Source organism: Phyllopteryx taeniolatus, chromosome 15, assembly GCF_024500385.1.
Source record: "Phyllopteryx taeniolatus isolate TA_2022b chromosome 15, UOR_Ptae_1.2, whole genome shotgun sequence".
NCBI classification, from domain to species: Eukaryota; Metazoa; Chordata; class Actinopteri; order Syngnathiformes; family Syngnathidae; genus Phyllopteryx; species Phyllopteryx taeniolatus.
Window position 1 is genome coordinate 20,240,211 of NC_084516.1, and position 22,535 is coordinate 20,262,745.

The window sequence follows — 22,535 nt, forward strand, 5'->3', positions numbered from 1 at the left end:
AAATGGAGCAGATGCTACTCTGGCATGAGTGGCCACTATATGCAAATAGTGCAGCACGGCGAGACAACTACAGTGAGTGCACGAGTAATACATAATACAGAAATGTGACAACGAACTCAAGTCCAAAAATTGCCAGCTTGTTGTAATGGAATTGTAAGTTAGCTGTTCAAGAAGTTGATTGCAAGAGGGAAGAAGCTGTTGGAATGTCTACTAGTTCTAGTTTGCATTGATCGGTAGCGCCTACCTGAGGGAAGGAGCTGGAAGAGCTGGTGACCAGGGTGGGGAGGGTCCGAGAGGATTTTGCACGCCCTTGTCTTAGTTCTGGCAGCGTGCAAGTCCTCAAGGGTGGGTAGGGGGGTACCGACAATCCTTTCAGCAGTTTTGATTGTCCGTTGCAGTCGGAGTTTGTCCTTTTTTGTAGCAGCACCAAACCAGACTGTGATCGAAACACTTTCAAGGAGGTCCGCCATGGTTCTTTTGTTTTATGAAAAGGCGCCATCTCGCCATCCATGCAAGGACTACCGTGGCGCAGCAACTGCCGGCGAACTCCAACCGCTGGACGTTGGTGTAAACAGGGCGTTCAAAGTGAAGTTGCAAGTGGCATAGGAGCGATGGATCAGAGACGGCGAACACACCTTTACTAAGACTGGGAGGCAGCGCCGGGCGAGTTACGCCACCATATGTGAATGGATTGTGGATGCCTGGGCTAAGGTGTCTGCTTTGACTGTTGTCTGAGCTTTCGCGAAAGCTGGCATCATTGCTGAACAGCCACCCGGCAACGAGACTGACTCCGACGAATACGAGAGCGAACCCGGCATGTTGGATGGCGAAATTGCCCAGCTGTTCAATTCAATTGAATTGATACAGAAGATGAGGACTTTGATGGATTTGTGACAAAAGATTGATCAAAAAATAATGTGAGTGTATTTTTATATACGTGGTAGAATAAAGTTCAACCAAACTCACTGTTTTGCTTCCGTTACCTTGATTCAGCATGCGCCGAATAATACGGTGCGCCTTATGTATGGCTTAAGCACAGAAATAGACCCTGTAATTGAGACTGCACCTTACAATCTGTTGCGCCTTATGGTGCGTAAAATACGGTACTGTATAAAGGGGGAGCGAGAGAGAGAGCTTCTCCAGCTCAGCGTCTCACCTGCCATCTGCCAGTAGATTTACAGCTTCCTGACGGGCAGGACACAGCAGGTGAGGCTGGGGGAGGCCACCTTATCCACTTGCAGCATCAGCACTGGGGCGCCCCAAGGTTGTGTCCTCTCTCCGCTGCTCTTCTCTCTACACGAACGACTGCACCTCAACGCACCCAGCTGTCTAACACCACTGTCATCGGCCTCATCAAGGACGGTGAGGAGTCTGCATATCGACAGGAAATGGAGCGGCTGGAGCTGCGGTGCGGCCGACACAACCTGGAGCTGAATATGCTCAAGACTGTTGAGATGATCGTGGACTTCAGGAGGCATCCTTCGCCACAGCTGCCCCTCACGCTGTCCAGCTGCCTTGTGTCTACTGTCGAGACCTTCAAGTTCCTGGGAATTACAGTCTCTCAGGACCTGAAGTGGGCGATCAACATCAACTCCGTCCTCAAAAAGGCCCAGCACAGGATGTACTTCCTGTGGGTTCTGAGAAAGCACGGCCTGCCACAGGAGCTGCTGAGGCAGTTCTACACAGTCAATCTACACATCAAATCAGTCCTGTGTTCTTCCATCACAGTCTGGTTTGGTGCTGCTACAAAAAAGGACAAACTCCGACTGCAACGGACAATCAAAACTGCTGAAAGGATTGTTGGTACCCCCCTACCCACCCTTGAGGACTTGCACGCTGCCAGAACTAAGACAAGAGCGTGCAAAATCCTCTTGGACCCTCCACATCCCGGTCACCAGTTCTTCCAGCTCCTTCCCTCAGAAGGCGCTACCGATCAATGCAAAATAGAACTAGCAGTCATTCCAACAGCTTCTTCCCTGTTGCAATCATCTTCTTAAACACCTAACCTACAATTCCATTGCAACATGCTGGCAATTTTTTGTCTTGAGTTTGTTGTCAAATTTCTGTCGGGCCAATTATATGTTACTCGTGCACTCACTGTAGTAGTTTCACCACGCTGCACTATTTGCATATCTGTTGTTGACCAATACTGGTCACTCATGCCAAAATAGCATCTGCTCCATTTGCACACTGACTGAGGAGTATCTGCAACATTAGCACAATCAACATTGTCCCAGATTATCGTACTACTCGCTTGAAGTCTCGTCGCCCTTTGCACAATGGTCATTGCACCAGACTATTGCAATATTAGTCATTCGAACTGCTCTACGTGCTCGAGGACGCTGCATCTTTTTGCACAATTGTCAAAAAAAAATAATAATAAAAAATAAATTTGTAACGGCATTACCGGATAACTAGCAACCCTTTATTGCTCAGTGACTGTTTTTGTCAATGTCTTTATGTCTCCAAAGTGTTCTCTGCCAATTGACCGTCTGTTGTCGTACTAGAGCGGCTCCAATTACCGGAGACAAATGCTTCAGTAAAGAAGACATTGGGGTAGTATTTTTTTTCTGTTTGACCAGACTGTGCTTTGGATTGGGCTGTAGTAGTCACTGTGTGCAGGTTCGTACCGGAAGTGATGTAAAAGACTGTCTATAATGGCTCTGCCTCGCAACAGTGTCATTTAGGTGAAGACTTAATGTTTCCCAGTGCATGAAACTTAAATGTGATTTCTCCACAGGTTCACCTCATTCGTCATGATTTTCAAGAACATGGTTCACATGGGCCCCCTTGTTGTCTGCCTTAAGAGTCGTTGAGGAAACTAAAACATGTTGGTGTCCCTCGTGGACAAGCTCCAACTGTAATGGAAACACTCACTGAGGCACACTGCCAATCTAGCTAAATGCAGTACTAAAAGTTTGTGATACTTCGGGGAGCAACAAAATATGTATTTTCTGTGGGGGGGTTCTGGATTTGGAGGCGGTCAAAGATAATCCTTCGTCTCACAATGTGGAAATTCACATTGCTATTGGAACTGATACACTCAGTATTATGATAGATAACTAGTCTATTTCCTCAACCAGCCTCCATAAGTTTCATTATCCTAAAAACATGGGCGCCTGCGGGGAAGAAAAAAAAAAAGGTTTGGGAACAACTGGGATAGTACGATCAGCTTTAAGATATTTTTCCTGGACCTCTGAAACCTTTAATTGAAGACCCAATGCTTTAAGATGCTCACACACCCTTCATGGTTCAACTGCCACATTTTGAACGACTAAGCGTATTTTTCTGCAAAAATATTTGCCGGTTTCATGCAAAATGGTGAATGGACGGCACTTATATATTGCTTTATCTACACCATCACAGTGCCCAAAGCACTTTACAAAGCCTGCTATGCATGGCACTGCCAGGCCCACTCGGAGCAAATTAGGGTTCAGTGTCTTGCCCAAGGACACTTGGACATGCAGACCCGGGATTCGAATCAGCGACGGTCACTGGACAACCCGCTCTACCAACTGATCCACAACAGCCTCTACAATTTACAGGTTCCAATGCACGTAGAAAAGCAGCAGAATAGTTCCTATAAGTTTAATAGGCATTTTTTATTTTCGCCTATTGCGTACTCCTTTTGCACTTTTGAAATCTGACAGTGATGTCAACTCTGCAGTTGGTGAAGTCAACAGCCAGAAATATTAGTGCCTCTGGGTATTTACTGAACTGCCCTATTTGCTCTGATTTTATGTGCAGTCCAGGTACATGGGAATATATTGAATTGCCAAAGGGCTCCACATATCAAAAGGCATCAGAAGGCAATGGACCACAGTCAACAGCAGTTTCTTACATTGTATCCAAATGTATTACTGTAAATAACTACTCTTTGTGTGTGTCTATGTTTCCGTTTGGCACCATTTTAATTGATGAATCTGAATGCATTTAGTCTGCTTTGAAATCCGTAATTACAGTATCTTACAAAAGTGAGAACACCCCTCACGTTTGTACAGATAATATCGTTTCATGGAACAACACGAAAGAAATGGCACTTGTATGGTCCAATGTAAAGTAGTGCAAAACCTATATGAAAGTGGAAATTTACTGTCACCTCAAAATAATTCAATAATCAACCATGAATTTTTTTTATTTTTCATCAAATCTGGATTGTATATCGGTACTACAGGTACATATACGAACAATTCAACACAAAACTGGTTGTCTTGTAAATCAAATGAAATGTACCTATGGCTGGAGAGCAAAGCGTACAGAGTTTCGGTCTTTTAAATGCACGGGTGCAGTCTGAATGGGGCGAATTTGTTTCCAACTGCCTCTCAAAATGTTCACACTTTCTTAGTTTTCTCTCATTTCCTCTTCATTTCCTTCCTTGACAATCTCGCCCCGTTATTGTGGTTCAATAAAAAAATAATACAGAATGGTATATTGTATGTGGACCCACAAAATCCAATACAGGGTTGGAGTTTTTCCGTTGCAGCGCCTCAGTAAATGCGGTGCGCTCAATCGCTTGGTGTCCGGCAAAGAGTTGCCGACTGTATTTTTCCCCGCAATTGTCCAGTTACTGTCGGCTGCGTCGCTTTGTGTGCTGAAGGGTTAAGTGTCAATATTTGATATTGCCACCATTATTTTCCAGCACTGACTTAACCCTCTTGTCCATGACGTACACCAGAGCGTCACAGGTTCCACTCTTCCATAACGACATCAGACAGCTGGTGGATGTTCGAGACCTTGCGCTCCTCCTCCATCCGTTCAAGGGTTTCCCTACAGAGACTCAATAGGTTTTAAGTCTGGAGACAAGCCCGGAGAGTCGGTGCAGCTTTACCATCTGGCAGGGAGTGGTGATCTTGGTGCGTTTGGGGTTGTCATCATGTCGGAGTACAGCCCTGCAGCCCAGGTTCCGAAGTCGGAGGGATCATGCTTTGCCTCAGTATGTCGTGTTGGCATTCATGGTTCCCTCCGTGAAGTGTAGCTCCCTAGTACTCATGCAGCCCCAGACCATGACGCTCCCATACGATGCTTCGCATGTGCACTCAACTTATTTGGTCGACTATGGCGAGGACCGTTCTGAGGGGAACCTGTCCTGTTAAACCGCTGCATGGTCTTGGCCACCCTCAGTTTTAGAGCATTGGCAAGCTTCTAAAATTTGCGTAGGGCATATTTATGTAGAGCTACAATTATTTTTTTCATATCCTTCAAGAGCTCTTTGCCATGAGGGCCCACCCATCTTGAAATTCCAGTGCATGGTATGAAAGAGTGTGACAGCGATGACACCAAATTTAACACGACTGCTCTGCATTCACACCTGAGACTTTGTTACACAAACGGCCTATTCATGCTTTCCGCATCTGCGTGTTGGTCCTTGTGACAATAACAGTTGTCATCCACCCCGCACAGAGCTCTCTGCAGTCGACCGAATACAACTCATTTTTTTGTGACTGTGCGGACCGGACACATATAGTATAAGCACTGACCACTACTTTACAGCAATTAACAACAACGGACGCCTGCTTTGCCTTGTTCTCGTGTGAGGAGATCTGCTGGTATCCCCATTTTTATAGTTCAAATTTAAGGGAATCTAAAGATAGCCAGATGGCTCAAAGCTCCTAACGTGAACTATACCATACACTACAACAAAAAAAAGGAGCTCTGTTTCTTTTCACTTCCGCAGGGACCAATGCGCATGCGTGGAATACATAACGTGAACCTGAAACGCAGTGTCAATGGAACTGCATGCACATCTGTGGTGTGTGTTGTTGCGCAATGCGGAAACCATGGAAGACCATTAACATGTTTAACACTGTTGTCACATTTCTGTCGGCCCAATTCTACGTTAGTCGTGCACTCACTGTAGTTGTCTCGCCACGCTGCACTATTTGCATATCTGTTGCTGACCAATACTGGCCACTCATGTGCAATAATTGCACAATTGACATTGTCCCAGATTAGTCACTTCAAACTGCATACATTTCTTGAAGTCTCTGCGCCCTTTGCACAATGGTCATTGCATTGTTGGTTCTATTAGTCATTTCAAATCGCTCTAATTGCTAGAGGACTCTGCATCTTTTTGCACAATTGTCCCCAAAAAAGAAATTTAAAAAAAAAAAATTGTACCGGCATTACTGGCAACCTTTTATCGCTCAGTGACTTTTTAACATGTCTTTATGTCTCCAAAGTATTCTCTGTCAGTTGACCGCCTGTTGTCGTACTAGAGCGGCTCCAACTGACGGACACAAATTCCTTGTGTGTTTTTGACATACGTGGCAAATAAAGACGATTCTGATGTCACATAACACTCGGGAGGGAAAACGGCCAATTGGCCATCATTTGGACATTTTCATTTAGGGTTGTACTCACATTTGTTGCCAGCTGTACACACATGAATGTCTGTGTGTCGGGTTATTTTGAGGAGACTGTAAACAGGAGACTTATACAAGCGAACTACTTTTCATTGTAGCAAAGTGTCGTTTCTTCAGTGTTGCCTCATGAAAAGATATAATAAAATATTTACCAAAATAGTAGGGCTGTGCTCACTTTTATGAGACACTGTAAACACACTAACTTTTATGCTTTGTGTGAATTTGTTGCTCTTGGACTTGGCACATGTTTCATATGTTCTGTGAAGTAAGATGTTTCGTTATCATTTGATCATTTCATCAATTCTTGCCTTTCCATTCCTCAGGTGCTGAAGGGCAATAAAAAGCTGAGCCTTTCTGTACGCTCAGTGGGGAGGATTCCAGGCGGCTATGTCACCAACCACGTTTATACATGGGTTGACCCTCTGGGCCATAGTGTGTCCCCTCCTCCTGACCTGCCTGAACATAGCAGTGCCACCCTCAGAAGAAGTGACAGTCAGCGACGTAGCAACATGCAGCTCCTGCAGGAGGGAGATGAGAAGAAGGTGAGGCTTGCGAGAAACTAAGAGAGAATTGCATGGCACTCAGAAGACCACAATATGCCCAGTTGAATTCATGATTAGAAGAAGATTCCCTGCTTTCGTTATGGAGTTTGTAACCGTTTCTGCTTCAAGTGATGCTGCTTACAAAAATGTCATGCTGTTGTGTCTTTTAATGTTTCATCTGCAAGTTATCGTTGTCATACTTCTTGAACCATCAACCTTCTTCAAAAGCTCTATGAGCCAGAAAACTAGAATATGAATGCATGTAAAAAGGCAAGAGTAAATTCCATCATCTAAAGTACCTCATCTATCTCACTACCAAATCCTGTCCACTTCCCCTGAAGGGACCAAGGAAGATGTTGCTACTGTAATGGGCATTCATCTTTAAATGGAGTTAAGACTGCAAAAAGTAACAGACCTTTTCTTTCACATTAAGCGTAGAATGGGACATTTTGTCACTTGGACTCGAAAGAAGTCCTTTTTGCATGTGTTATTTTTGGGGTTTATCGTGTGACTCAACTATTACTGCAGCTCCATGGCTTTACTTTTCTTCGATTTTCTTGTCATTGATTGTATCAACCCTGACTCATATTTATCCAACAAAAACAGCCTGTAATTTTATGAACGATATAAAACAGATGATTGGATTCTATAAAAAAAATATAGTCTGTCAGCGAAGGTCAATATAAAATTGTTATTGTGTCCAAAATTTTGAAAGAAATATTTTTTTCGCATAATCATTACATGCATTCCTTGCCGTTCAGTGAATAACAATTTTGTAAACTGTAGCGGAGGCGCTCTGGCGACATAAGATGCCACAGTAACCCCACCACCAACTCGATAAACTGAATTCTCTCAAGCCGCCCCGCTGTGCAAGACAGCCACCAAAGGACGCCTGGCGTATGTCAGCTGGACCTTAAACTAGTTAGCAGCTAACAAATCTGGGTTCCAGTCATCAAAGACCCCTTTGATGTGCAGAACTGAAGATAGCGACCAAAAGGTTGGGAGATCCTCTCGCCAATAAGACCAAGCTGGGACAGATCGACAACGATGTATTAGTTGGATATGCCACAGATTGAACTATTTACTCCCGGAACTTGAGTTATGTTTAATCAACGCCTTTTTCGGGAAATCAAATACAGCAATGAACTATTTGTTTTAATATTAAAACATGCATGCAAGGCACCGCCAAACGCCCACTGGGAACATTGCTTGGACACAGGCGACCCCCGCTGGGGTTTGAGAGTTACTGCAAACCTGTGGACTTTTATTCAACGTTTCTTTAACTGAAGATAAATGTCTGTTTTAATCTTTTACAAACTCTGCAAAAATATTCCAAATGTATGCCTTGATGTCTGTCATTGTTTCAGCTTTTCATGTCCAGTTGCGAGGCTTTGAGAACTGTTCTTCTTGATTTGAAGCCAAAACGTACGGAATGTTGTATTGAACAATAAGCAGTTGCCAAGACTAAAGTTTAAACAATGATTCTATATGCTTGATCTATGAGTAAGAGTACATTAATATATGATTTCTACACCATTTTCATGGCTGAATTGTAGACCAAAATTCAAGTCGAAGGGCGTGGTTTTCTCCAGTTTCTCTGTCCCTTAGACAAGCCTCCGGGGTATTTAACCTTTGGCTCCCGCCTCTTCTCGCTCTCTTGTGTTTTGGCTCTTGTGTCTTGCTTCCTGACTCTTCCTGGCTCCCCTCCCGGCCGCTGCGGGTCTGGCCTCGGCCAACCCCTCCCCCTTCCCTTTCTGTTGTCCCTCGTTGCTACCATGTGCGCCGGACCAAGACGGCAGCGCTTTCAATCGAAGAAGCCGTCCATGCGGCTTCGATCGCTTTTCCTAGCTTGATCTGTTGGCGAAGGCTCCGGGAAACAATGCCCTGCATCCGTAGCTGTTACGCCCGCAGTTGAGACCAAGAGCGGAGCCAGCAACAAGCTCAATAAGTAGGAAAGTTACGAGCGCCTCCCAACGGGACAACAACTTCTTTTTTTTTTTTGTGCATCATCTTCTTCAACCAAACCTGCTTCGTTTTCATCGCCAAAGACCAGCTGATATACGGTCATGAGTAGCACAACAATCGTTGCCAGAATCTACAAAATGAGTGCCTATTAATTTTGGGGTAAAATACACGGTACAACCTATTCATGCTCATATTTATTCAAGCCACATACGACGTCCTTATTTATTTCGATTAGCCTTATTAGTAGTGTTTTCTTTTTGTAGTTAGAGCCCTCTGTGTGTTTCCCTATAAATCTCTTGCATATTTCATTAAATATTCTATAAAATTCCACTTCTTGTTGTGTTTTGGGTTCCAACAAGAAACCTCTGTAATCGAGGACAAATATTTCATAAATGTAGCAACCTTCAGATTATGAGACTGATCAGGTTTTTCGTCACTTTTCCAAAATTCTACACACATAAAAAGAGATGTTGCCCTTTACGAGACAGATAGTTTGATTGTGACGTTAAAACGTAAATCGGACTAACCCGGAAGTGAATGTAGGTGTTCACCTTCAACGAATGTATCTCTTAAATGAATTAAGTTTTATCCAACACCAATATACGCTACAAAACTTACAATCAGACTTATAAAAACAACCACCAAAAAGATCTTGACTATGCTAGGGTTAGGGTTAGCTCACAATAGTTTCTGCACTGCAAATTAAGGATGGGCAAGAAAGTAAAGATACTGTAAAGATAAAAGAAAAGAAAATAGAGGCTGATTACTGCGATTGGATGGCGACCAGGGATAGGCTCCAGCATGGCCGCAACCCTGATGAGGAAAATGGATAGAGGCTGATGAGTGAGGCCCCGAATCGAAAACCGAAAATGAGGAAGCCGAGGCCAAAAACCGAAAGCTAAAAAAAACCCCGAAATAAATGACTGCCAACCTTCCAGAAAAATGTGTCTGATTTCCCGAATTTTTAAAATCATGTCAAGAACATTATTATTGGCGCATATTATGTAATAGGATAAAAATAATTCTGCATAGGGTTCAATTACACAACATTATTGTAATTGTTACTAAATGACGGCTCGGATATTTGAATCTTTATTGCGTCAACCTTGTATGGGTGGATGCAATTGCAGCCAAATGTCTTCTTTTGCATGCTGCTTTTGTATTTCCTGTATTCTCTATTGCTGCTGAAACAATGCAAGTTTCCCCATTGTGGGACTTGTACTTTTCCTTTGGGCTTGTCCCGTGAGGGGTCGCCACAGCGCGTCCTCCTTTTCCATGGAAGCCTGTAAATCCTCTCTTAACACCAACTTCCCTCACGACATCCATCAACCTTCTCTTTGGTCTTCCGCTCGCTCGCTTGCCTGGCAGCTCCATCCTCATCATCCTTCCACCGATATACTCACTATCTGTCCTCTGGACGTGTCCGAACCGTCAAAGTCTGCTCTCTCTAACTTTGTCTCCAAAACATCCAACCTTGGCTGTCCCTCTGATGAACTCATTTCTAATCCTTATCCAACCTAAAGGTGATCTAATATTGGAAAAATGTATTATAGTAATTTTCTCAAGTGACCTAGCGGACGAGCGGTGACATACTAATTGATTTCTGGTTTCCATGTCATGTATAGCAGTATTTCTGTCTTGACACATTCATTTGCTCATAGATCATTTTACACTTGAGACTAAGTGATGCCCGGGATGCACATGTAATGGAAACAATGAGTCCCAACCCAGGAACAATGAGTCCCTGCAACTTATCATCACGGAATACAAATACAGTAATCCTCCACTATATCATGGTTCTTGCTTTACGGTACATTTGGCAGATTTTATTACAGTTGTTAGTCTATTTTTTATACTGTTCGTACAATATTTTTGTGCTATCCATTGCTCTTGCTCTTCCTCAATATATTATGTGTATTATATAATTTTTTAGGATGACATATTTTTCCAAAAACTATCACGACAAACCATAGTATCATGTTTTTTATGCCACTGATACAACGATATTAGAGCATAATGATATCATTCAATCAGTGGCATAAAAAAACAAAACAAATATAATGATAATAATGGCGGCACGGTGGACGAATAGTTAGCACATCTGCCTCACAGTTCTGAGGACCCGGGTTCAAATCTGGCCTCACTTGTGTGGAATTTGCATGTTCACCCCGTGCCTGCGTGGGTTTTCTCCGGGTACTTCGGTTTCCTCCCACATCCCAAAAACATGCATTGAAGACTCTAAATTGCCCCGAGGTGTGAATGGTTGTTTGTTTATATTGTGGCCCGCGATTGGCTGGTAACCAGTTGAGGGTTCAGGGCCCCGCCTCTCATCCACAGTCAGCTGGGATAGGCCTCCAGCACACCCGAGTGAGGATAAGCAGTTCAGAAAATGGATGGAACATAATAATGCAAGTGCATCCTTTTGAAGAACAATTCACTTTTCATTCTAATTCTAAGAATAATGAACATTGCAATGTAGAACAATAAATAAAATATCTTCGATAAAAAATAAAACAGACTCAGGCTCTGTTTTCAAAAATTGCACTCAAACAAATATGAAACATTTGGAACAGTCATGAATGCCTTAACAGGCAATGTGCTGCCAATCAAGTTTCCACTTGGTTAAGAAAAAGTACGAAGTGGCAACATTAATAACAACACAGCACGTAGATCAAAAGCAGCCTGTTTTGATTTCAGATTTGTCCGCAGCCTTTCTTTAAATGTTGTTTTGTCAACTTTTTCAATGGCTGTAGCTCTTACAATAGTGAGTATGCTTTGCTTTTTGTAATGTGAGCATATCAATGTCATTCTATTCAATTCTATTTGCATTGTTGGGCAGAGGGTTCCATTATTGCAAGCTGACGGGAAATGGGAAATGTTTTTGGTTCCCAGCTGAAGACATTTGGTGGGATGGTTGTGTTTAAAATGGATTTTGTCACTTGGAGGTTTGAACAGGTTTTCGACATACCAGCTCGTTAGTGTTAGTGGGATGGCCGCCTTCATTACACTTGAATCCAAAATGTCGCGGTGCCGACTTTCTGTAACTGTGCAGCAACCGGCTCACTGTCAGAAAACGCGAGCACCTCCGTTTCAAAAGTACGCACACACACACACACACATGCATACAGACATCCACATGGCCAATCAGAAGGAGGGTCCCTGCTCTTCACTAGCTCTGATTGGTTTAGAGTCCACGATGGGTTTCATGTGTCTGCTTTCAAATCGTTTTTTTTCCTTCCTCAAATGACTGGGCACCTGTGCGCATCCTGTTTTTTGTTTTTTGTTTTGTTTGTTTTTGTGCCGCACCATTCAGAAATGAGGGCGCATACGCGACCAAATTAGTCGCACTCTCGAGTCCTGTGTCATCAAAATAAAAGAATTCATACACCAGATTTCCAGCACCACGATGGAGTATTAACCATAGCTCTGCGTCCTAAGATGCACATCGATCTTACTTTGTGCGTCCCTGCTCATTTTTGTGCGCGGGATGTCCATCAAACGAGATCCCTGTTGCTACTTTGCTCTTCAAAGTTGGTTAGTCTACGCCTCGTCGAGCAGACCTGTGTGACGACAAGTGTGCTATATCACTCAATCGCTTATTTTGGTGTTTTGCGACTTCATGTCATGATACTGTAGCTTAGCAATTAGCATGGCTTCCCCATCTTTCTCCTGTTATGTATTTCTTGTCCTCCCTTTGTGACAACGATACTTGTCTGCTAATGGAAGTGAGGATGAGTGACGTTGAGTGATGTTGCGTTCCTGACGTAAAGGGAGCGTTCGCCTCCAACGACTCAGCATCGTATTTAGCAGTGTTAGCTGTAGCTCATAGGTAGCTGGGGTGTTTCATAATAGCCTTCGACAAGCATTCCTCCTTAGTACTCAATCAGCACAAAGCACCAAGGTTGGTCGACGGTTCAGCGTGGATGTGCGTTTTCTAAACAATATAGTGTGCATGACCGCACGTTTTTTGCTCCAAATCCTGTTTCGTCTGTTTTATTTCGGTGGCAAAACTAAATTGCCCGTAGGTGAGTGAATGTGAGTGTGAATGGTTGTGTGTTTGTATGTGCCCTGCGATTGGCTGGCAACCAGTTGAGGGCGTACCCCGCCTCCTGCCCGATGACAGCCGGGATTGGCTCCAGCGCGCCCGCGACCCTCGTGAGGAGAAGCGGAACAGAAGATGAATGAATGATGCTCGTGCTCGGATTCCAAAAATCTAATACATAAATCTGAACTTCATCGCAAGTGACTATTTTTATAGTATTTTTTTTCATTGAGTACTTTCTTACTCTTACTCAAAGAAATATTTGGACGACTACTTTTTACTTTTACTTGAGTCACATTATTCAAAAGTAACAGTCCTCTTACTTGAGTCAAATATTCCCCACCTGTATCTCGCCGACAGTATCTGAATCAGCCAATGATCTTTACCTCGGGCTGGACCATGTGGCTTTCAAATAAAATGGCAGCTTTTTCAAATGCTTATTGCTAAAAAGAATGGCAATAATATTCCAAAAATCTTTTGCTTTTGGTTTTTCCCTCCCCTTCTGGGATTTGCATGATTGGTCCCAATAGCAAACGTGTTGAAGTCGGCATCAACTAGCTTGGGTTTGTTCAAAATGTAAGAATTCGGGGCAGTGGCATATCTCCTTCTACATGAATCTCTAGTTTTCCAGCATTGCTATTTGTTTGAATGGTGCTCAGTCATGTGTGTGAAGAGGAAGGCAACGTTATGAAGATGCAATTGACGCATTTAACCAAGTTCTGGTTAAAGTAGTGGGTGTACTGCGGCTAAAAGACAGTCCATCTAGTCTGGATGGCATTCTACAGGGAAAGAATTGAATTGGCTTTTTCCTAAATGTTCCATGTTTCTGTTCGGAAGCATTTCACAACTGACCCTCAGTCATCCGTAACCAATTCCACTGTCATTTCTAGGTCAACTTGGTTTTGGATGATGGCCGATCCCTGGGCCTTATGATCCGAGGGGGAGCAGAATACGCGTTGGGTATTTACATCACTGGAGTGGATCGCGGATCAGCAGCAGAGTGCGGAGGGCTCAAGGTAGGACGACTCTATTTTCCTTACTATTGCTCACTTTGATCTGAAAAAACATTGAAGACATTCTCCATAAGGTTCTTGTCATCGGCAAGGTCAAATCAGGCAAAACATGGCTTGTGCGTGGTTGCTGGCTTCCTCAAAACGATCAGCGGGATAGACTGCATTCATGTGCAACTTGCAGACGGAGACTTTGTATGCCGCAATCGCAAGCAGATACTTGGAGTAAGTTCACGTACGTGCAAGTCACCAACTCAATTTCAAGTCGAGTCAAGTCATCACTTGGTTTCAGCAAGTTGCCCGTCCGTCATTTGGAGAGCTAACCAAATCATAACCCGAAAAAAAGTATTCACACCTCATAATAGTTACGCAAACAACCACTGAGATTAGGATTGATTGAATTGATTGCACTGAATTGTTTTGAAGTATTTCAAACTCAATGAAACTCAACTTTATTTCGCCGTCTACTTTATGGTGACAACCTTGTAACTCCTGCAGTTCTGAAGAGAACACCATTAAACCAAAGCCAAGACTGTACAGTATTTACATTGGGTATAGAAAGTCCACACACCCCGGTTAAAAGAAATCATAAATATGTTCACAACTTTTTTCACCTTTAATGTGAGACATAACCTGTACAACTCTTGAAAAAGATGGAAATCTTTTTCAAGAGTGAAGTACAAATAAACAGATGACTTAGAAGCACTGACTCTGGACAATTGACAACTATCGTGAGAATAAAGCATATGTGTCGCGTATGCCGTGGTGTCAATTTTCCAAACATAGCGCAGACAGCTTTATTACAGAGCCGACACAACAGGTGTCACTTCGATAAACACGTCCAGTGGTATGGACATGATATTCACACATAGCTACTCACAGTTTGAACTGTACTTAACAATGGTGGAAAGCAATTTTGAAACTCTAAAGTCAAGTATTTGGCAAGCAAGTCGCAAGTCATAAAACTGCCAAGTGGAGTCCCCCCGGCTGGGCGAAGCTGTGTGGCGAAAGAGCAAAGGCTAATTTGCTTCTTTCCCTAACCCTTCTCATTCCCTCACTTCAAAGTTAACTTTGCGCTTGTGGTGCTCTCCCAAATGATCCCTCAGCGCCACTGGAAGTGCAAAACCCTCAATTAAATTACTTTTACACCCGTTTGCATTCTCGCCAGCCAACAGTGTGTGCGCCCACTAGTTGGGATATTTTGATTTGGTTTCATCAGAATGAGTGCAAACATTTGTAATATTTTGTAAAAATGCGTACGTCTGCACAGAATGTAATTCTCACGACATCCATTATTGAGACAAGTGTGTGCGTTCACTGTGATGGGTAAAAGGCAGAAAACAAATTTCATGTGCATGGCAATAAAGGTGATTCTTCTTCTTCTTCTTCTTCTTCTTTGGTTCAGACTTGATTGTTTTGTTACTGAAGACGCTACCACGACATTTGAATGGTATGCATTGCAAAAATTAGCCCAATGAAAAGAGCAGAGAGAAAATGTACACAACAAAACTTTCATTCACCAGAGTTGACCAATAGGTGAATCTGATCAGAAGTTGGTATAGTCTTATTCTGTTGAATGTGTAGAGGTATTATAAACCCGGTAAAATTGAACATTTTGCCCTGATGAGTGAGTCCATGTTCAAGGTTTTCAGTTGATCAGTTTTTAGTTTTTATTTTAAGAGGCTTTCAGTTCCCTTAAGCCAGGCAATGCGGCTGAACTAGACTGAACTTGACGATGGCAAACAAATCTTTGTTTCGCTTCAAATCACAAAGATCATTTTTGTTGCGGAACATCCTGTGACCTTTGGCTTTAAACGTTTAAACGCTGTGCCGTTTGGAATCGCAGCCAAACTACTCGCAGACAGTCTGAAACCAGCTAATAAAAACGTTGCATGACAATTTGTGTTTATGGCAAGCTTCACACATGCGTGTCCTATGATAGTCTTTGCTTCAGTCTCTTCTGAAACTGGTTGCCAGTGTGACTATACGGTGTGCTCATGTTTTAAATGATGGACGGATGACTTGATGGAGTTATTCATGAGCTGGAATCAATAGAGGATGTAGTCATTGTTTGGTGCAAATGCTGCATCCAGGAGAGACCTTCATTTATGTAGATGTTTATTTTTGCAGTACAATGCAATCATAAAAATACAACTTTTGTACATGGCAGCAAGCACAGTGTAAAGTGGTTAGCAAGGTGGCCTCACAGTTCTGATGTTCATTTAAGATGAGTCTAAATTGTCCATAGGTGTGAACGTGAATGCTCATTTGTCTAGTTGTGCCCTGCAAATGAGTGGTGACCAGTCCAGGGGGCTCCACCGATATTATGTACCACCTGTTTTTTCTCAGAGACCATGCAGTATTATGATGTGCTTTTGAAATTCAGCATTCATTGGAGCGCTCAATGGTTTCCTATTTTGTACACAAATGAGAAATTTCCTTTTATACCCTAAACCCACTAGGCTTCTCTGAGAAGCCAGAAATTAACCAAGCATAACAGTCAACCACTAAAACACTTTTTTGTTTTCTTCTGCTCAGGAATGCAAGGTAATAACTTATGTTAATAATCAATCAATAATAAGGTGTTTTACTCTTGTTGTAAATGAATGGACACAAATTATTACAGTTGAGTAAAAATAGAATTTGTGTGACGATAAAAAAATCTGATGTAATCTTTCTCGGAAGTCACACTAACTCATTGAGCCACTTGCGATTTGGAACTGGAGGGTCGCGGTCCTGTTGCAGACCAATGCAAAATGGCAACTTGTTAGAGAGAAATTGTGTAGCGGCCTGAAGGGAAATGAACATTCATCATTTTGTTTTTATGTCATCTACTTATTGGCATTATAGAGATTGGTTTAATATCGGCTGACCACTATTAAATATACCACTGTCATCTTAAACATTTTTTGTACATTTCGTGGGGTCTTTAAAATATAGTTGTTCCTGTTGAAAACGGAAACAGAAAGAGTTGTTGATCTAAACCAAATATATATATATATATATTCTTTTATTTAAATTGATTTGGGAAAAATGCCCCCAAGACAACTCTCTCGTAACTTCTGCCTCCTTGGCTAAACTTAGCTCCACTGACATGCAAATCTTGTCTCTCAGTCTCACTTCAACATAGTTCCTTGGCACCAAGATGCCACGAGATGATGCCAAACCATTGCCTAATAGAAAAGTAGCACGAGCTTTCCATCAGGCAGGGCTCGTGGCGTTTTAAGGTGTTTCAGAAAGAGCACAAAAACAGCAAATAGGTGGGTTTTTGAGCAAATTATAGGAAATGTTCCCAAAATAATCGTGTGTGAATTTGCAAATAGGTGAATTTGTGAGTAGCTAAGCATGAATAGGTGGGGAAACACGGATGTTAGACTTTTTGTTCAATCAGATGTCAATCTAAGTCATTGAAATCATCTGAGCAATGGGACTGTTTCTTTGAACGATCCCATTTTTATTTCGCCAGCTAGCAGGCCCGCAGTAGCATCAGCATTTTCTCGTGGTGTGCTTGCTTGGTCAAGCTAAGTTTGACGAGCAAAACATGTCTGTAGTGGTAGCAAACGTCAATGATCAAATTTAACAACCGGCATCTCTGGTATTCAAATGTTTGATGTTTTTGTCACGTTAATAGATAGATGTTATTTCTTAACTGCTCTAGATGATGTTGGTGCCACAGTTGCGTGTTTATGTTACTGTATATTGTGTTTTTTATAGTATTGAGGATTTCCATAATTGCAATGTGATAATGGTGGTATTAAGAGGTGGATGACATCAAGTAAGTGCCCACCCGATAATTCAGACTTTTAAACGACACGCAGAGGTATTGATCTGGCAATTTGGGTATTATTATGGTTGTAGTTTGCAGTGCTGTTGAACTGCATAATGTTAGTTACCTCACTGAGTTCAATAAGATAGCTCCACTCCTCAAAACAGCCAATTAATTGAATTGAGAGCGTCTGCCTCACAGTTCCGAGGACCGGGGTTCAATCCCCGACCCCGCCTGTGTGGACTTTGCATGTTCTCCCCGTGCCTGCGTGGCTTTTCTCCGGGCACTCCGCTTTCCTCCCGCATCCCAAAAACATGCACGGTAGGTGAATTGAAGACTCTAAATTGCCCGTAGGTGTGAATGTGAGTGCGAATGGTTATTTGTTTCTATGCGCCCTGCGATCGGCTGGCAACCGGTTCAGGGTGTACCCCGCCTCCTGCCCGACGATAGCTGGGATAGGCTCCAGCGCGCCCGCGAGCCTGGTGAGGAGAAGCGGCTCAGAAAATGGATGGATGGATGGATGGAAATTATTTTGGCAACATTTACATTTAAAGACAGAAAAAAAAATGGCAATATCATACAGCGTCGATGCCACCGCAAACTACACGTGAGCTTATTCCAAGCTGACTGCAGGCAAGCGCCGTGGTACAGTCTGGACTGGGCACCAGTCCTAAGTCCACAGAGAGACAAGCATTCACACCTGTTGGCAATTTTGAGCCATAGAGCCACGAGACCACCCTGCTGCCTATTATTATCTTGTATAGGCAAATGTGTGATAAGTCATTATATTGGGACAAGATTAACACAAAGTAGGAGCATTGTATGCCAGCGTAGTAGTGTAATACTGGACGCTATTATGATGTCGAGCAGCTGGGCTGAGTTTAATTTCCAGGCAATGCCCACATACCCAAACTTTACACAGCTAGTTTTGTCCGCCATAGAGAGGAATATAAATTGCAGGAATACAGTAAGACAGATTGTTGCCAAATGGAAAAAAAAGGGATATCAAACAGCTCATTAATGAGATGTTGAAGGGAAAATCATTTGCATTTATTTTTTTCCTCCTCGTTGTTGTATTTAATGCCTCGAAAGAGAAATTCCTCAAAATCCATTGAGCTTGAGTCATTCATGATGCTATACTGCAATCGATCAATTCCTACACAAGCACGCATAAAAGTAATTTTCATTCTTTAGCATTTCCATAAAACGTCTGAATAAATATGCAGTCGTCTTCTGTTGTTTCTGATGTTTACATTCAAATAGGAATACAAATACTGTATATTCACATCTGTATTTTCTGCTTTTTAAAACTCCAGGTACCTGCTTTCCTCTCCCCTCTCCTGGCGCCCTCGCCCGTTATTGCTGGCGGCGGGTGCTTAACATGGGCTAACATTGACTGTGAATGGTTGTCTTTCTGTGTCAGATTGGTGATTGATTGGACACCTGCCCTATGGCGTGGAACAGGATTAGCAGTGAAATGGGTGGCTGGATGGATGGATGAAACATTTGGGGGTGCTTTATGAAATCTTACTGCAGAAAAGGTATCTATGATAGATGGATGGATAGATGGACGGACAGACGGACAGAAAGATAGGTCCGTATCTATGATAGACGGACGGACGAACGGCCGGACGGACGGACGGACAGACGGACAGAAAGCTAGGTCCGTGCACATTGCCCGGTTGAAGGCATTGGCCTGGTTCAGTTTAATTGAATGAAAGTGGTGAGAGAAAAGGCTCTTCCTTGCAACGATGACCACACAATAACTCACATGCTTGTAAACCAAGCTATAACTGGATCTGTAACCGCTTTTTCATCCGGCTTAATTCTTATCGTCTGTTTCATTTTCAAGTGGAGTGGTTTAGCCAGACGACTGTTGATAATCACATTTAATATCTTACTGTATATGCAGACAGTCTCTTCCCTTCAACAGGCCTTTTCCACTAAAGGTGTGGATTGTTGTTATGGATGAACTATTAGCTCTAACAAACACAAGACACCAAAATGTTGAATTTAAAATGTTACCTATAAGCATGACAGCAAACAGTTTATATTTTAATAATAGCTTGTACCATTTTACCAAATGCTATTGAGAGCTAATGGCTTTATGTAACAGGTACTGTATGTTTGTATACACTCTCTATTATGCTGTAGTACTAAACTGACAACGACCGGCAACAAATCATCCACACCCAAACGTCTTGCTATAAGGCAGAACTTGACTTCGGGGTCTAATCCTACAGCGGAGACACGAGCATCACGAGAAAATTGGCTCTGAGACAGAAAATCTGAGATTGTAACCTACAAAAGCCAAATATCCATTTTAAGTGTGAGGGCTGGCAGTAAATAGTGTCTTCGTCTAATCTGCCTCACAGTTCTGAGGTTGCGCGTGGGTCGAAGTCGAAGAAGAAGAAGAGGTGGAAAGCGGGTTCTTCGGCAGAAAGAGAAGAGGAAAGCACAGAGTCAAGAACTGAACGTGGGGACTTTGAATGCTGGGACTATGACAGGAAAATCTCGGGAGTTGGTTGACATGATGATTAGGAGAAAGGTTGATATATTGTGTGTCTCGGAGACCAGGTGGAAAGGCAGTAAGGCTAGAAGTTTAGGGGCAGGGTTGAAATGATTTGACCATGGTGTAGATGGGAAGAGAAATGGAGTCGGGGTTATCTTAAAAGAAGAGTTGGCCAAGAATGTCTTGGAGGTGAAAAGAGTATCAGATCGAGTGATGAGGCTGAAACTTGAAATTGAGGGTGTTGTGTGTAATGTGATTAGTGGCTATGCCCCACAGGTAGGATGCGACCTTGAGGTGAAAGAGAAATTCTGGAAGGAGCTAGACGAAGTAGTTCTGAGCATCCCAGACAGAGAGAGAGTCGTAATTGGTGCAGATTGTAATGGACATGTTGGTGAAGGAAATGGGGGTGATGAAGAAGTGATGGGTAAGTACGGCATCCAGGAAAGGAACTTGGAGGGACAGATGGTGGTAGACTTTGCAAAAAGGATGCAAATGGTTGTAGTGAACACTTTTTTCCAGAAGAGGCACGAACATAGGGTGACCTACAAGAGCGGAGGTAGAAGCACGCAGGTGGATTACATCTTGTGCAGACGATGTAATCTGAAGGAGGTTAGCAACTGTAAGGTAGTGGTAGGGGAGAGTGTGGCTAGACAGCATAGGATGGTGGTGTGTAAGATGACTCTGGTGGTGAGGAGGAAGTTTAGGAAGACAAAGGCAGAGCAGAGAACCAGGCTCTCAGGGGACACGAGGAGCTTCCAGAAGACTGGACCGCTGCAGCCAAGGTGATCAGAGAGGCAGGCAGGAGAGTACTTGGTGTTTCTTCAGGCAGGAAAGGAGAGAAGGAGACTTGGTGGTGGAACCTCGCAGTACAGGAAATCATACAAGGAAAAAGGTTAGCTATGAAGAAATGGGACACTGAGAGGACCGAGGAGAGGCGAAAGGAATACATTGAGATGCGACACAGGGCAAAGGTAGAGGTGGCAAAGGCCAAACAAGAGGCATATGATGACATGTATGGCAGGTTGGACACTAAAGAAGGAGAAAAGGATCTATACAGGCTGGCCAGACAGAGGGATAGAGATGGGAAGGATGTGCAGCAGGTTAGGGTGATTAAGGATAGAGATGGAAATATGTTGACTGGGGCTAGCAGTGTGCCAGCGAGATGGAAAGAATACTTCGAGGAGTTGACGAATGAGGAAAATGAGAGAGAAGGGAGAGTAGAAGAGGCAAGTGTGGTGGACCAGGAAGTGGCAATGATTAGTAAGGGGGACGTTAGATAGCCATTAAAGAGGATGAAAAATGGAAAGGCAGTTGGTCCTGATGACATTCCTGTGGAGGTATGGAGGCATGTAGGAGAGGTGGCTGTGGAGTTTTTGACCAGCTTGTTCAGTAGAATTCTAGCGCGTGAGAAGATGCTTGAGGAATGGAATAAAAGTGTACTGGTGCCCATTTTTAAGAACAAATGTGATGTGCAGAGCTGTGGGAACTATAGAGGAATAAAGTTGATGAGCCACACAATGGAGTTATGGGAAAGAGTAGTGGAGGCTAGACTCAGGACAGAAGTGAGTATTTCCGAGCAACAGTATGGTTTCATGCCTAGAAAGAGTACCCCAGATGCATTATTTGCCTTGAGGATGTTGATGGAAAAGTACAGAGAAGCTCAGAAGGAGCTACATTGTGTTTTTGTAGATCTAGAGAAAGCCGATGACAGAGGACCCAGAGAGGAACTGTGGTACTGCATCCGGAAGTCTGGAGTGGCAGAGAAGTATGTTAGAATAATACAGGACATGTACGAGGGCAGCAGAACAGCGGTGAGGTGTGCTGTCGGTGTGACAGAAGAATTTAAGGTGGAGGTGGGACTGCATCAGGGATCAGCCCTGAGCCCCTTCCTGTTTGCAGTGGTGATGGATAGGCTGACAGATGAGGTTAGACTGGCATGAATGAGAGGGGTGGTGGGGGAAGAGTGAGGCTACAGGGAGAAGAGATAGCAAGGGTAGAGGACTTGAAATACTTGGGGTCAACCGTCCAGAGCAATGGTGAGTGTGGTCAGGAAGTGAAGAAACGGGTCCAAGCAGGTTGGAACGGGTGGAGGAAGGTGTCAGGTGTGTTATGTGACAGAAGAGTCTCTGCTAGGATGAAGGGCAACGTTTATAAAACAGTGGTGAGGCCAGCCATGATGGACGCATTAGAGACAGTGGCACTGAAGAGACAACCGGAAGCAGAGTTGGAGGTGGCGGAAATGAAGATGTTGAGGTTCGTTCTTGGAGTGACCAGGTTGGAGAGAATTAGAAATGAGCTCATCAGAGGGAGAGCCAAGGTTCAATGTTTTGAGACAA

At 43.3% G+C, this 22,535-nt stretch overlaps 1 protein-coding gene across 9 annotated transcripts in view; it reads left to right on the forward strand.

Moving 5' to 3' along the window:
- whrna (whirlin a) overlaps positions 1-22,535 on the forward strand; it is a 150,341-nt gene that overhangs the window by 60,506 nt on the left and 67,300 nt on the right. For 8 of the 9 annotated variants that reach the window (XM_061799053.1, XM_061799048.1, XM_061799055.1 and 5 more), the window contains exons 2-3: positions 6,686-6,904; positions 13,802-13,927. In XM_061799053.1, coding sequence (XP_061655037.1) covers positions 6,686-6,904; positions 13,802-13,927 — 345 coding nt within the window. The remainder of the gene's footprint in view (positions 1-6,685; positions 6,905-13,801; positions 13,928-22,535) is intronic. The other variant, XM_061799052.1, reaches the window with a different exon arrangement.